Here is a 17,947-nt window from a genome sequence, read left to right on the forward strand (position 1 = left end):
ATGAAAATTCAAATTTGAATTTTTATCCAAAATTTCAATTTTCGTAGAAAATTCGATGCAATCGATTACCATAAATATTTTTGTTTTTTATTTTATTATTGGTTTGTTCTTCAACTATATTTGTTGTTTTGATTTCATCTTATATCCAAGCGTTGACTAAACTACTAATATTTCTATTAAAATCGAATTTGTACAAGATTTTTCATAGAAAATCGAGGTTTCATTTCAATATTCGATGAAATAAATGTATGTTTCATGGATAAAAAATACGATCACAAATTATTTTTTATAAAAAATTTTATGAAAATCGAGTATTCGTAGAAATTTAGCGAAAATCGTGTTTTCATAAAAAATATTTAGCGAAATTTGCCTTTTTTTTAATTTAATTTTCCGTTATTATTGTTTTTTGTTTTTGATCTCAGCTTAAAGCCATGCATTGACTAAACTACAAGTGTAATTTTCCCAAAAAAAATATGAAGGTTAGGTTAGGTTAGGGGGCAGCCCGTTGTATCGGGCTCACTTAGACTATTCAGTCCATTGTGATACCACAGTGGCGATAGATGAAAATCGAGTTCTCATAGAAAATGTGATGAACATTGAAGTTTTATAAAAAAATAATAATAATTGAATTTTTATAAAAAAAATTAATGAAAATCGAATTTCATTTCGTCTTTTCACAGTAAATACGATAAAAGTCAGCTTTCCAAAAAAAAATCCAGATATGATAGAAAATACGAGATACAAATCGATTGCCACAAAGAAAAATCTTATAAAATCCATAAAAAAAAATATTTTAATAAAAATTCAATATGCTTAGTAAAAATAGAGTACTTATAGAAAAATCGGTGAAAATCGGGTTTCATAGCAATTCCACAAAAAATTCGATAAAAATCAAATTTTCGGAGAAAAAGTTGAATGTCATTAAATCGATCGATTGCCTAGAAAATTCTATTAAACCGAGATTTTGTTCGTAAACAAAAAAAATTAATAAAATTCTCATAGAAAATTCCGGTTATACTACGATTACCAATATATTTTTCATTTTTCTTCACTAAATCAGCTATGTTCTATCCTGGCTGGAAACCCGTCCCGACATGTTAGAACGTGGTATTTTAACCACTCTATTTGAAAAATATTTTCCCAAACTTTTACAACGTCATCAGGATTTTCGTCACATTGTACCCATCTCGGATATGGCCGTCATACAAATGTCATGCAATTTACTCGAATGTCTATTGGATTCTCCCGAAGAGCCAGAGACTCCAGACAATTCAATTAATCCTCATAGTTTACATAATGTGAAATTACCCCCGGATTCTTTAGAATTGCATTTGGAATTGATTTTTGTCTATGCTGTGCTATGGAGTTTTGGATCTGCCATGAGCCAAGATCATAACATTGATTGGCGTAGAGAATTTCAAAAATGGTGGTTAACCGAATTCAAAGACGTGAAGCTACCAGCCCAGGGAACCGTTTTCGATTACCATTTGGATATTCGTACACAGAAATTTATTCGATGGACAGATATGGCCAGTCAGAAAACTGCACTAATACCAGAATATCAAATGCCAATACAGGTAAATTGAATAAATTTTACAATTTTTTCCCCCCTCATGTAAATGTGGCTTTTCTTATTCCAGAATATAATGATACCAACTTTTGAGACTATACGTTTGGTTCATTTTCTGGAAATGTTAGTTAATCGCAATCTGCCATGCATGCTGGTGGGTAATTCGGGTTGTGGTAAAAGCGCCATATTTCGGGAATTGTTTAGTATTTATGCTCAAGCTTTAGAAACGGCCGATATCACTCCTACAGCGGAGACTAAACGTTGTTCGTTTCAATCACAATTGAAACCGCTGATGACCACTGTTCAGACTACCCACTTCAATTATTACACATCATCGGAAATTTTCCAGAAAATTCTTGATCGTCCTTTGGAAAAGAAATCCGGTCGAACTTATGGACCAGTGGGAGCTAAGCGTCGTTTGGTGTATTTCATTAATGACCTAAATATGCCCGAAGTTGATGAGTATGGAACCGTTCAACCACACACCATTATGCGTCAGTTCATGGATTATAGGCAGTGGTGAGTATAGCTATAATGCAATTTGCACTAGCCCATAGTAATTAGACCAGTTTCAGATAGCAAATTTTTCTCTAAGACAACTAAGCGATTTGATTAATAGCTCAATGAGCGGATGTTATTATTATTGGCATATCATGGATTGATCCGATATTTTTTGGGTACTAATGATAATTGGATATCCTCCAAGAGAGTAGAATTCTACCAATAATGGTACATTTTTACTGTTTGGTAGAATTCTTCTTTGGTATATTTTTCAAAATATTCCTCTCCAACTAAAATTTTCAATAGAAATAAAATTTTGAAACAAAAAAAAATTTAAAGAAATAAACTGTTAACAAAATTTTCTATAGAAATAACATTTTGGCAAAACTTGCTAAAGAAATAAAATTTTGAGAAAAATTTTTCTATAGAAATAAAATTTTAAGACAATTTTCTAAAGAAATAAAATTTTGATGAATTTCTATATATCTATAAAATAAAATTTTTTAAAATGTTATAAAATAAAATTTTGAATTTTCGATAGAAAATAAAATTTTGAGAACATAAGTACATAAAGTTTTGAGAAAATTTTCTATAAATTTTGGAAAAATTTTGAGAAAATTTTTTGTAGAAATAAAATTTTGGAAAAATTTTATGTAAAATAAAATTTTGGGAAAATTTTATGCAAAATAAAATTTTGGGAAAATTTTATATAAAATAAAATTTTTTTATAAAATTAAATTTTGGGAAAATTTTATATAAAATAAAATTTTGGGAAAATTTTTTATAAAATTAAATTTTGGGAATATTTTCTATAGAACTAAAATTAAAAAAAAAAAATCTGTGAAAAATAAAATTTTGAAAATTTTTTTTGTAGAAATAAGTTTTTGAGAAAATTTTGACACAATTTTCTATAGAAATAAAGGTTTGAAAAAATGTGCTATAGAAATATTTTGAAAAAATTTTCTATCTAAATAAAATTTTGAGAAAATTTTCTATAGAAATAAAATTTTGAGAAAATTTTCTATAAAAATAATGTTCTGGAAAAATTCACTATAAAAATAAAATTTTGAGAAAATTTTCTATAGAAATAACATTTTTGGAAAATTGAAATATAGAATAGAAATACAATTTGGGGAAAACTTTTTATAAAAATAAAATTTGGAGAAAATGTTCTATAGAAATAAAATTTTTAAATAATTTTTTATAGAAATAAAATTTTGAAAAAATTTTCTATAGAAATAAAATTTTGAGAAAATTTCCTATAGAAATAAAATTTTGGGAAAATTTGTTATAGAAATGAATTTATGAGAAAGAATTACTATATTTGAGAAAATGTTCTATAGAAATAAGGTTTGAAATAATTTTTTATAGAAATAAAATTTTGACAAAATTTTGGGAAAATTTGCTATAGAAATAAAATTTTGCGAAATTTTTGTGTGGAAACAAAATCTTGACCAAACTCTCAATAGAAATAAAATTTTGACAAAATTGTCTATAGAAATAATTTTTTCACAAAATTTTCTATAGAAATAAAATTTTGAGGAAATTTTCTATAGAAATAAAATTTTGAGATAATTTTTTATAGAAATAAAATTTTGAAAAAATTTTCTATAGAAATAAAATTTTGAGAAAATTTTCTATAGAAGTAAAATTTTCAATAGAAATAAAATTTTAAGAAAATTTCCTATAGAAATAAAATTTTGACAACATTTTAATAGAAATAAAATTGTGCGAAAATTTTCTATAGAAATAAGATTTTGAAATACTTTTTATAGAAATAAAATGTTTCCCATTGAAAGAAAATATTGACAAAATTTTGTATTAAATAAAATTTTTGTGAAAATTTTCTAAAGAAATAAAATTTTGACAAAATTTGCTATATAAATAAAATTTTTGGAAAATTTACTATAGAAATAAAATTTTTAGAAAATTCTATAGAAATAAAATTTAAGAAAATTTTCTATAGAAATAAAATTTAAGATTTTGAGAAAATTCTATAGAAATTAACTTTTGAGAAATTTTTGTATAGAAATAAAATTTTGAGAAAATATCCTATAGAAATAAAATTTTGAGATTATTTTTTAAAGAAATGAAATTTGGAAATAAGATGTTGAGAAAAGTTTTTATAGAAGTATGTTTTAAGAAAATTTTCTATAGAAATTAAATTTTGAGATAATTTCTTATAGAAATAAATTTTTGTGAAAATTTTCTAAAGAAATAACATTTTGACAAAAATTGCTATATAAATAAAATTTTTGGAAAATGTACCAAAGAAATATAATTTTGAGAACATTCTATAGAAAATAACTTTTGAGAAAATTTTCTATAGACATAAAATTTTGAGAAAATATCATATAGAAATAAAATGTTGAGAATATTTTTTATAGAAATAATATTTGGAAATAAGAAATAAGATTTTGAGAAAAATTTTTATAGAAGTATATTTTAAGAAAATTTTCTATAGAAATTAAATGTTGAGATAATTTCTTATAGAAATTAATTTTTGTGAAAATTTTCTAAAGAAATAAAATTTTGACAAAATTTTCTATATAAATAAAATTTTTGGAAAATTTACTATAAAAATAAAATTTTGAGAAAATTATATAGAAATAAAATTTAAGAAAATTTTCTATAGAAATAAAATTTTAAGAAAAGTAGCAACCGTGGTTGGGATTCGTTAGAACTTCGACTGCATCCAGTACGTCGGAAAAGGAATGAGTAACAAGAGCGTATGTGGTTAGGATCCTTAGAATCCCGCCTTGAACAGACAGTGGACAAACCATTCACCTAATTCCGCCTATAATGCTACTGGATGGGAAGCTCTGATCATCTTTCCATCCTAACCATACATACTCCCTAAATATTGAAAATTTTCTCATTTATGTATCCATCTTTCTTACTTTTTCTATTCCTCAGGTACGACAGACAGTGTTTACAGTTGAAGAATATACGCAATTGTCAATTTGCTGCTTGCATGAATCCCACGGCGGGATCCTTTACAATCGATCCAAGACTGCAGCGTCACTTTTGTGTATTCGCCGTGGCTCCGCCCAGTGAAGCAACATTGCAATATATTTATGGACGTATCCTAAGTTCTCACTTGGAGAACTCTGTGAATAATTTTAGCAAAGAGATAAGATCAATAGGTCCTCTATTGGTTAGAGTTGGTATAGCTCTACATCGTCGTATGGAGTTCTCCTTTCTGCCGACAGCAGTGAAGTTCCATTACACCTTCAATATGAGAGACTTGACACAAATCTATCAGGGTCTTATGAATAGTTGTGGTGGCACCTTGGAGACGGGTAATATGAGCCATATTGCCAATATTGGAGGTACCATATGTCAAAAACCTTCGGATCTTATAAGGTTGTATGTGCATGAAGCCTATCGTACCTATAATGATCGACTAGTGGATCCTTATGACATTAAAGCCTTCAGTTCATCCATAAGAGATATCTTCAAAAAGGATTTTGAAGATTTCGATGAAGAATTTGTATTTTCCGATCCATTGATCTATTGTCATTTTGCACAATCGCTGGCAGATCAAAAATATATGGCCTTGAAAAGCTGGGATGCCTTATACCAATTGCTAATGGAAGCTCAGGCCAATTATAATGAAGTTATTGGCTATATGAATTTGGTACTCTTTGAGGATGCTATGAAACATGTTTGCAGGTAGGTGAGGCTAGGATTTCCCGGAAGATTTCAAATAGACACCTCTATGTGTTGTTTTAGAATCAATCGCATATTGGAAAGCCCACGCAACAATGCCTTATTGGTGGGTGTGGGCGGTTCTGGCAAACAAACTTTGGCCCGTTTGGCCTCGTTTATTTCATCTTTCAGTGTTTGCCAAATACAAATTAAACGTGGCTATGGCTTACAGGATATGAAAGATGATCTGGCCTCACTTTGTATGAAAGTTGGATTGAAGAACGTAGCCTCGGTGTTTCTCATGTCCGATGCTCAACTGCCGCAGGAACATTTACTAATGCTCATTAATGATCTTCTGGCTGCAGGAGAAATTCCCGAATTATTTGCCGATGATCAAATCGAGGTGATTGTCAATGGTATACGCAATGAGGTTAAGCAAACGGGAACTTTGGATACTCGAGACAACTGTTGGCGTTTCTTTGTGGATAAAATACGAAGGCTATTACGTCTGATCCTCTGTTTCTCACCTGTGGGTCAAACATTAAGAATAAGAGCCCGAAAATTCCCGGCCATATTAAGTCACACAACCATAGATTGGTTCCATGAATGGCCAAAATCGGCCTTGCAATCGGTATCACAACAATTCCTGGGTGAAATTGATGAACACATATTTCCGGTAGGTAAACAAACAGGCAACTTCATCATCAGACATTGAATCCATTTGTCATATCATCACCTTAATTCCAATATAAGCTCTACTCCCCTTATTTACTTTTTAATTTATTTTTCTCTCCCTCTGGGCACCCCCGATTTTCTTGTATAGCGTAACCTCATCGAACCCATTGGTTGTTTTATGGCCTACGTTCATGGTACAGTGAATCAAATATCGAAGATTTATTTGCAAAACGAAAAACGTTTCAACTACACAACCCCAAAGACCTTTCTTGAATATATTTTCCTGTACCGCAAATTACTGGTCGACCGTAGTGGTGAACATACACGACGTATTCAACGTTTACAGAGTGGCATGGCCAAATTGGCGGAATGTGCCAACCAAGTTGACACACTAAAGGTGGGAAAGACATACACCGACCGTTTGGAAAGGTCGAAGCCATAAATATTTTTTTCCTCCCCGTAAAACCTTTGAACTTGTTCACTCTTGCACATTGTAATTAGTGTAAAACAGTAGAGTTCGCACATCTTTTAAATGGTTTTTGGCTTTGGTAGATTGTAAGCAGCCATACATAGGACATGGCTACTGATGCAGGCACACAAGCACAAGTAGAGTAGATAGAGAGCACTATGATATTGGGATATAACGAAAATTTGTATCGAATGCTAAGGAATAGAAGAATAGGCCGTTGATCGCGGTAGATGAAGTGAACGCAACACCCAATGTAGAGCGGGAAGCTCCACTAGTAGGACTGGAGTGGTCCACTAAGGACTCAGACGAGATGATCTCGGCTGTTACCCAGACCATATTGTAACAAGCAGGGCAGACAGAGAGACTTAAAGATGACGCGTGACAGAACATGAATCCCGATAAGATAAAAAATATTATGGCGGAATATCTCAAGCCACCGTGGTGCAATGGTTAGCATGACCGCCTTGCATACATAAGGTCGTGGGTTCGATTCCTCCTTCGACCGAACAAAAAGTTTTTCAGCGGTGGATTATCCAACCTCAGTAATGCTGGTGACATTTCTGAGGTTTTCAAAGCTTCTCTAAGTGGTTTCACTGCAATGTGGAACGCCGTTCGGACTCGGCTATAGAAAGGAGGTCCCTTGTCATTGAGCTTAACATGGAATCGGGCAGCACTCAGTGATAAGAGAGAAGTTCAACAATGTGGTATCACAATGGACTGAATAGTCTAAGTGAGCCTGATACATCGGCTGCCACTTAACCTATCTCAAGCAAATGCTTTTTTGCGCAAGAGCTTAAAAGTAACTTTAAACAGAATCCTTCAAAGAGAAAACTTGGAAGGGATTATGCAAAAGAGCGGTAGGAATAGAAGAATACGCCGTTAAAAGCATGACGTGAACAAAACGCTCAATGTAGAGCGGGAAGCTTCACTGGTAGAACTGGAGCGGCCAACAAAGAAGGGAATTGTACACGTTTGTTATGAGGGCATAATTGGTCATATTAAAGACTCTGACAAGAGGAATTTGAACCCGCAAAAGAGGAATTATAATTTCCTCTTCCTCTTCAAAGTCCTCTTTGCGGGCGATATTTTATTAAGAGTAGCCGATATTTTATTAAGAGTAGCCTTAGACAGGAAGGACTGAGAGGGCACTATGCAGAAGACTTGTTGGATCGTAGTGGAGCCTATATCCAAAGAGGACGGACTGGATTTATGAGAACATGATTGGGTCAGTCATACTGAAGACCACGTCAACTATGGTAAGGAATGGAAGGAGGGGCTGTTGATCACTTAATGTGAACGCAATGCCTAATGTAGAGAGGTAGCACCACTGGCAGGATTGGAGTGGCTATCTAAGGACTCTGACTCGTCTGTTACTCAGACGATGTAGTAATACTTCTGTAGATGACGGATACTAACAAGCTCTTAGGGACGGCAGACTGGATGACCTAAAAATTACATAAGGCAGGGCAAGAACCCGGAAATATAATATTGGGTCAGTCATGCCACACAAGTCGACAATCTTGTGGGCATTAACATTTGCAACAGATATCCGTAGGCATATCGTCTCGGCATAATCGGGGTACTGAAGACCACATCAACTATGCTAAGGAATAGAAGGAGGGGCTAATGATCATATGATGTGAACGCAACGCCTAATGTAGAGAGGGCAGCTCCACTGGCAGGATTGGAGTGGCTAACTAAGGACTCTGACTCGTCTGTTACTCAGCCGATGTAGTAATACTTCTGCAGATGACGGATCCTAACAAGCTCTGAAGGACGGCTGACTGGATGACCTAAAAATGACATAAGACAGGGAAAGAACCCGGAAATCTCGGAAATTTAATATTGGGTCAGTCATGCTACACAAGTCGACAATCTTGTGGGCTTTGATGGGTAGAAAGAGCAGCATTAACATTTGCAACGGATATCCGTAGGCATATCGTCTTGGCATAATCGGGGTACTGAAGACCACGTCAACTATGGTAAGGAATAGAAGGAGGAGCTGTTGATCACATGATGTGAACGCAATGCCTAATGTAGAGAGGGCAGCTCCACTGGCAGGATTGGAGTGACTAGCGAAGGACTCTGACTCGTCTGTTACTCAGACGATGTAGTAATACTTCTGCAGATGACGGATCCTAACAAGCTGTGAAGGACGGCAGACTGGATGACCTAAAAATGACATAAGGCAGGGCAAGAACCCGGAAATTTAATATCTCAAACAGAGAATTTTGGGCAAGAACTTAAAATTAACCTTAAAAAGGACACTTAATTGGCAAGAGCAAAGAGAATAACTTGAGAAGTCACTATGAAAAAGACCTGCAGGTTCGAAAGGGCGTCTGAATCCATAGGTGACATATGAAGGCGTAAATGCTCTTATTAATAACTCTGGCCAGGGAGGGATTTGAACTCGCATATTATCCAGACGTTATTGTATTAAGAGTAGCCTTGGACAGATCACTTAATTGGAAGTACCAGATGAAAGGGAGGACTAGGAAAGCACTATGCAGAAGACTGGTTGTATCGAAGTGGGGCCTGTATGCAAAGAGGACAGACTGGATTTATGAGAGCATTATTGTAACAGTTTTTTTGTGATTTCATCCATTTCATCAGCTGGGTATTCAGAGAAAGAAGCAGCGACTAGAATGGGGTGCTTACAGAGTGATCTGGCGGTGAGTGGGGCAGGTTTTGCATGGACAAGCAAAACGAAGACGTAACGCGTGACCCTTGGACAAATCACTTAATTGGAAGTACCAGATGAAAAGGAGAACTGGAAAAACACTATGCAGAAGACTGGTTGTATCGAAGTGGGGCCTGTATGCAAAGATGACGGACTGGATTTATGAGAGCATTGTTGTAACAGTTTTTTGTGATTTCATCCATTTCATCAGCTGGGTATTCAGAGGAAGAAACAGCGACTAGAATGGGGTGCTTACAGAGTGATCTGGCGGTGAGTGGGGTAGGTTTAGCTGGGCAAGCAAAACGAAGACGTGACACTTGACCCTTGGTTGCAGAGGAGACACATGTCGGTATGCTGTTATCAATTATTGATAGGTATGAATTGAGGCGGATTCACTTGACCGATCTTAGTGATCGAGCTCAGAGAACAGTGTAGTGTGACCAAACACACATTCCACTTATTCCCCCTTTATCTTCACTCATACATTCTTATTAGCATACAGTATTCTGTTTGATTCACTTGCATTTTCAGTGCATTCATATTTTGTTGACGCAGGTCAGTCACACACTTGGTAGTGACTGAGTTGAATGCACTCAGTAGTGTTCTAATTCGAAGTTGGTGGCATACGACACTTTTCATTGGTTTAGAGTTTCTTGTTGGGAATGCATACAGTGTTTGGTATGCAGACCAAATACATGACTCAGAATTGAGTCAAAATGACCACCAATAGGAATCAAGAAAAACCTGCATCTCAAAGAAAGTAAAAGTAAAGGGTGATACGGTCAAAATTTGGTCAAGGGAAAACACGTGTAAATCGGTGAAATCGTTTATTTAAAAAATTAAAAATTAAAAATTAAAAAATTAAATTTATTTTTCAAGTTCAATTAGTAATTAAAATTAAAAATTAAAAATTAAAAAATTAAATTTATTTTTCATGTTCAATTAGTATAAAATTCAGGAAAAATATTCAGTTAGGCTTTCGCTTTTCCAATTCCGAATTGCCGGGCCTCACGCTTGACACCTGCCATCAGATTTTGTACAGCCATCTTGTCCACCTTCTTCGCCGCAGAAAGCCAGTTTGCCTTGAACTGCTGGTCGTCGTTAGCAGTTTTTTTTTGGTCTTCTTTAGGTTCCGCTTGACAATAGCCCATTATTTCTCAATTGGGCGGAGCTCTGGCGTGTTGGGAGGGTTCTTATCCTTGGGAACCACCTCCACGTTGTTGGCGGCGTACCACTCCATGGCCTTTTTACCGTAATGGCAAAATGCCAAATCCGGCCAAAATAGTACGGAACAACCGTGTTTCTTCAGGAAAGGCAGCAGACGTTTATTCAAACACTCTTTCACGTACATTTCTTGGTTGACAGTCCCGGAAGCTATGAAAATGCTGCTTTTCAAGCCACAGTTACAGATGGCTTGCCAAACCAGATATTTCTTTGCGAACTTTGACAATTTTATGTGCTTGAAAATATCTGCTACCTTTCCCTTACTTTTGCCGTATAAAACTCCTGTCCCGGAAGCTGCTTGTAGTCGGCTTTGACGTAGGTTTCGTCGTCCATTACCACGCAGTCAAACTTCGTCAGCATCGTCGTGTACATCCTCCGGGATCGCGCTTTGGCCGTCGTATTTTGTTTATCATCGCGATTTGGAGTCACTACCTTCTTGTAAGTCGATAGTCCGACTCGTTTTTTGGCTCGATGCACGGTTGTAGACGATACACCCAGCTTATTTGCGGCATCTCGGAGAGAGAGGTTAGGATTTCGCTTGAAACTACCAGCAACTCTCTTTGTCGTCTCAGCGGCTTCCGGTTTTCGATTTCCCCCCGATCCAGACTTCCTGGCTGTCGACAAACGTTCCCCAAACACTTTAATTACATTTGTAACGGTTGATTTGGCAACCTTTAGCGATTTTGCCAGCTTTGCGTGCGAGTAGCTCGGATTTTCGCGATGCGCGAGCAAAATTTTGATACGCTGCTCTTCTTGCTTGGACGGCATTTTGACAACTGGAGAGTGAATTCCAAAATCAAAATAGGAGCAACATTCTACACACACACACCTTCAAAATGAGGGGTGTTCAGGTTTTTTAAATGCAAAATTGAAAGAAATACGTCAAGTTTATATTGACCAAATTTTGACCGTATCAACCTTTATTGGTAAAAGTGAAGATCAGTTTTACAAGAAAGATATGAATGTGCCCCATAGTTTTAGATTTTGTTCGATGAATATGTATTAGTAAATTTCCACTCAATTGTCAATAATTCTAATCCCCAAAAATAGTATCAAAAGATTGTATTTTGAAAAATAAAGTCAGAAAAATATCATACAGGGCGAAATCAACAGGCTTTAATTTTTCTCTTTAGAATCGGTGCCGTATAGTGCCCTCTAAACAATTCCTGGTCTAGTGGCGCTCTTAAGCGCTGGCCAAAAATCGGCTAGGCAGGGATTTAGATAATTCCACTGTTTCCAAATCATCGATCGCCTACCACACAACCGGTGATCATTACATGGCGATCCTGCCACCTTACGGTTAACCTTACAACAGGATTAACCTTACAGCCTCCACTGGTTCAGCTACAGTATCCTCATGAGGCTTTCTTTTATAACGCTGGAGGCTTTCTTTTATAACGCTGGATCTCTCGCGTGAAGATCAACCCTTAACATCCTGGATGGTGTTTGCCTATCGACAAGATGGAGATATCGATGGTTACTGCGATAACAACCTAAGGGATACAGTTTTGACAACATCTAATTGTGTCTTCACACAGGGATCATCTTGGTCTCCACATGAAGGTTAAACAGAAAACATCCTGTCACAGTTCCAAGAGCAGAATCCTGACAGGTCTTTATATTATATCACTTCGTTTCACTTGTTTGAGGTGTCCACACTTGCGCTGCATATTTTACCACTGATCGGCTAATTGCTTTATATGTTGTCAACAAGGTTTCCTTGTCCTCAACCCAAGTGCTGCCGATAAGCGACTTAAAGACCTTGTTTCTACCGCAGAGCTTATCACAATTCACAATGTTATGGGCAAACAACTTGAAAAGGCTGTCGAATGTATCCCACTGAATTTTGGAGTATTTTGTGGTTGTAGTTTTATAACTCAGAAACTGGTCCAGTTTGGAAACATTGACCTGAGGATAAACTAATTGTAGGTGACAACAAGTCCAGTAATGGTTTATGTATATGTCCGACGACATGACATAATAGTTGCATATGTCGTCTAAAGACATAAAGTCACACATCTTAACTCTCTAGTCTAGGTATTTTTAATTTAGTTTCCCCAACTGATGTCTTTTTATACCCTCCACCATAGGATGGGGGGTATATTAACTTTGTCATTCCGTTTGTAACACATCGAAATATTGCTCTAATACCCAATAAAGTATATATATTCTGGGTCGTGGTGAAATTCTGAGTCGATCTGAGCATGTCCGTCCGTCCGTCCGTCCGTCTGTTGAAATCACGCTAACTTCCGAACGAAACAATCTATCGACTTGAAACTTGGCACAAGTAGTTGTTATTGATGTAGGTCGGATGGTATTGCAAATGCGCCATATCGGTCCACTTTTACGTATAGCCCCCATATGAACGGACCCCCAAATTTGGCTTGCGAGGCCTCTACGAGAAGCAAATTTCATCCGATCCGGCTGAAATTTGGTAAATGGTGTTAGTATATGGTCTCTAACAACCATGCCAAAAGTGGTCCATATCAGTCCATAATCATATATAGCCCCATATAAACCGATCCCGAGATTTGGTTTTGAAGCCTCTTGGAGGAGCAAATTTCATCCGATTCAACTGAAATTTGGTACATGGTCTTAGTATATGGTCTCTAACACCCATGCAAAAATTGGTTTACATCGGCCCATAATTATATATAGCCCCCATATAAACCGATCCCCCGATTTGGATTGCGAGACCTCCAAGAGAAGCAAATTTCATCCGATTCGGCTGAAATTTGGTACATAGTGTTAGTATATGGTATCTAACAACCATGCAAAAATTTGTCCACATCGGTCCATAATTATATATAGCCCCACATATAAACCGATCACCAGATTTGACCTCCGAAGCCTCTTGAAAGACCAAAATTCATCTGATTCAGTTGAAATTTGGTACGTGGTGTTAATATATGGCCTCAAACCCCCATGCAAAAATTGGTCGAAATCGGTCCATAATTATATATAGGCCCCATATAAACCGATCCCCAGATTTGACCTCCAGAGCCCGTTGGAAGAGCAAAATTCTTCCCATTCGGTTGAAATTTGGTACGTGATGTTAGTATATGGTATCCACCAACCATGCAGGAATTGGTTCCTATCAGTCCATAATTATATATAGTTCCCATATAAACCGATCCCCAGATTTGACCTCCGGTGCCTTTTGGAGAAGCAAAATTCATCCGATCTGGTTGAAATTTGGTACGTGGTGATAGTATATGATATTTAACAACCATGCCAAAAGTGGTCCATATCAGTCCATAATCATATATAGCCCCATATAAACCGATCCCGAGATTTGGTTTTGAAGCCTCTTGGAGGAGCAAATTTCATCCGAGTGAGTTGAAATTTGGTACATTGTGCTAGTATATGGTCGTTAACACCCATGCCTAACTAGGTTCATATCGGTCTATAGTTATATATATCCCTCAGATAAATAGATTTCCAATCACACAAAAATTGGTCCATATCAAGTTCATAATTGTATATAGCCCCCATATAGCGACCCCCATATTTCAATTCTGCCTCTCTACGTATCGTGCAAAAAGTCCATATCGATTCGTAATTATTTGTAGACTTAACTATACATAACTTTTTTGTCTAATATATACCACGTATGGACTAACTCACAATTTAGAAAACGATGTTAAGAAGTTTTAAGATACCACAACCCAAGTATTTCGATTGTGGATGACAGTCTTTAGTAGAAGTTTCTACGCAATCCATGGTGGAGGGTGCATAAGATTCGGCCTGGCCGAACTTACGGCCGTATATACTTGTTTGTTTTCGTTCTATCCTAATATAAATATACAATGTATTGCACATAAATATATTTCAGTTAATCTATGACTTTGGTTTACTATGTCGTATTTAGTTCTCAATTCACACCTTCAGTTGTGACACCAGGAAAGGCAGGTAATTAGTGGTACATTGCAATTAAGATTACAGTAAGGTTAAAATATTTAGGTATATTACGGTATTTGCCAATTGTTTTTATACCCTTCACCATTCAACAGGGATAAGAGGAATTTTCCATATTGTTTGTAACACCGAAATATTTTTTTAATAAAACCATATAACAAAAGATGAATTCTAGGCCAGGGTTAAATCATAAGACTATGTAGCTATGTCTTCCCATGTGGCTGCAGTAATCGCTAGTACTGGAAATTGAAAAAGATTCTTCCATAAAAAGCTGGATAACCACAAGTGAATCCTCCAACATTACCGGTAATCAAATTCTTACTACTTGCAGCATTAACGGGGAGTAGTAATGGACCTATATACTCTTAGCAGTAATGGACATATATTTTGACAAAATTTTCTCCACGAGTGAAATCGGTCTATATGGAGACCTTACCAAATGGACCGATAAACCTAAATCATATACACTTTGTTATGGGTCTAAAATGCCAGTATATTTTGAATTTGTGGCAAATCGGAAAAAACTACAATTTCTAGAAATCCTAGGAGTTAAATCGGGAGTTCGGTGTAATGGGGGCTATACCAAAACATGGAAAGATACACACAGTATTCAGCACATCTAATTGTAGTTCTAGAACACACCCCTTTATGGTCCTAGAATACCTCTAGATTTCAAATTTCAGGCAAATTAGATAAAAACTACGGATTCTAGAAGCCCAAGAAGTAAAATCGGGAGATCGGTCAATATGGGGGCTATATCAAAACATGGTCCGATAATCACCATTTTCGGCACACATCTTTATGGTCCATGAATACCTCTAGATTTCCGATTTGAGACAAATTGGTTAAAAATTACGGATTCTAGAAGACCAAGAAGTAAAATGGGAGACCGGTCTATATGGTGGCTATATCAAAACAGGGACCAGTACTCACCATTTTCGGCACACGTCTTTAGGGTCCTACCTAGAGTACCTCTAGATTTCAAATTTCAGGCAACTTAGATAAAACCTACGGATTCTAAAAGCCCAAGAAATAAAATCGGGAGATCGGTCTATATGGGGGCTATATCAAAACATGGACCGATAATCACCATTTTCGGCACATTTCTTTATTTTCCTAGAATACCTCTAGATTTCCAATTTCAGGCAAATTGGGTAAAAACTACCGATTCTAGAAGCCCAAGAAGTAAAATCGGGAGATCGGTCTATATGGGGGCTATATCAAAACATGAACCGGTACTCACTATTTTCGACACACGTCTTTATGGTCCTAGAATACCTCTAGATTTCAAATTTCAGGCAAATTGGATAAAAACTACGGATTCTAGAAGCCCAAGAAGTAAAATCGGGAGATCGGTCTATATGAGGGCTATATCAAAACATGGACCGATAATCAACATTTTCGGCACATCTCTTTATTTTCCTAGAATACCTCCAGATTTGAAATTTTAGGCAAATTGGATAAAAATTACGAATTCTAAAAGACCAAGAAGTAAAATCGGGAGATCGGTCTATATGGGGGCTATATCAAAACAGGGTCCGATAATCACCATTTTCGCCACACCTCTTTATGGTCCTTGAATACCTATAGATTTCCGATTTGAGGCAAATTGGATAAAAATTACGGATTCTAGAAGACCAAGAAGTAAAATCGGGAGGTCGGTTTATATGGTGCTATATCAAAACATGGACCGATACTCACCATTTTCGATACATCTCTTTATTTTCCTAGAATACCTCTAGATTTCAAATTTCAGACAAATTGGATAAAAACTACGGATTCTAAAAGTCCAAGAAGTAAAATCGGGAGACCGGTCTATATGGGGGCTATATCAAAACATGGACCAATACACCCCATTTTCGGCACGCCTCTTTACGGACTTAGAATATCTCTAGATTTCCAATTTCAGGCACATCGGATGGAAAAAACACTTTCTAGACGCCCAAGAAGCAAAATCGGGAAATGGGTCCTTATGGGGGCTATACCAAAATATGGACCGATGGGCACCATTTTCCGTACACTTTTTGATGGTCCGAAAATATGGTCCTAGATTTCCAATTTCAGGCAAATTGGATAAAAACTACAGTTTTTATAAGCCCAAGGAGCCACCGTGGTGCAATGGTTAGCATGCCCGCCTTGCATACACAAGGTCGTGGGTTCGATTCCTGCTTCGACCGAACACCAAAAAGTTTTTCAGCGGTGGATTATCCCACCTCAGTAATGCTGGTGACATTTCTGAAGGTTTCAAATCGGGAGGTCGGTTTATATGGGAACTATATCAAAACTTGGACCGATATAGGTCATCTTCGAACTTGACCTGCCTGCAAACAAAAGACGAATCTGTGCCAAATTTCAGGGCGTGAGTACAACAGACAGACAGACGGACATGCTTATGTCGTCTTAGAATTTCTCCCTGATAAAGACCGATATATATATATATATATATATATATATATATATATATATATATATATATATATATATATATATATATATATATATATATATATATATATATATATATATATATATATATATATATATATATATATATATATATATATATATATATATATATATATATATATATATATATATATATATATATATATATATATATATATATATATATATATATATATATATATATATATATATATATTTTCTTGCGAGAAGCAAATTTCATCCGATCCTGCTGAAATTTGGTACATAGTGTTAGTATATGGTCTCTAACAACTATGCAAAAATTGGTCCACATCGGCCCATAATTATATATAGCCCCCATATAAACCGATCCCCAGATTTGGCTTGCGGAGCCTCTAAGAGAAGCAAATTTCATCCGATCCGGCTGAAATTTGGTACATGGTGTTAGTATATGACATCAAACAACACACAATTGCACAAATTGGTCGAAATCGGTCCATAATTATATATAGCCCTCATATAAACCGATCCCCATATTTGACCTCAGGAGCCCCTTGGAAGAGCAAAATTCCAATTCGGTTGAAATTTTGTACGTGATGTTAGTATATGGTATCCAACAACCATGCAGGAATTGGTTCATATCAGTCCATAATTATATATAGCCCCCCCATATAAATCGATCCCAAGATTTGACCTCCGGTGCCTTTTGGAGAAGCAAAATTCATCCGTTCTGGTTGAAATTTGGTACGTGGTGGTAGTATATAATATTTAACAACCATGCCAAAAGTGGTTCATATCAGTCCATAATCTTACATAGGCCCCATATAAACCGATC

General features: G+C 35.8%; 1 protein-coding gene across 1 annotated transcript in view; it reads left to right on the plus strand.

The window, feature by feature from the left end:
- The window catches only part of LOC142238925 (dynein beta chain, ciliary), a 243,383-nt gene that overhangs the window by 183,233 nt on the left and 42,203 nt on the right, over positions 1-17,947 (plus strand). The window contains exons 22-26 of the mRNA XM_075310695.1: positions 1,061-1,577; positions 1,641-2,089; positions 4,988-5,746; positions 5,807-6,398; positions 6,546-6,794. Coding sequence (XP_075166810.1) covers positions 1,061-1,577; positions 1,641-2,089; positions 4,988-5,746; positions 5,807-6,398; positions 6,546-6,794 — 2,566 coding nt within the window. The remainder of the gene's footprint in view (positions 1-1,060; positions 1,578-1,640; positions 2,090-4,987; positions 5,747-5,806; positions 6,399-6,545; positions 6,795-17,947) is intronic.

Source organism: Haematobia irritans, chromosome 1, assembly GCF_050003625.1.
Source record: "Haematobia irritans isolate KBUSLIRL chromosome 1, ASM5000362v1, whole genome shotgun sequence".
Lineage (NCBI taxonomy): Eukaryota > Metazoa > Arthropoda > Insecta > Diptera > Muscidae > Haematobia > Haematobia irritans.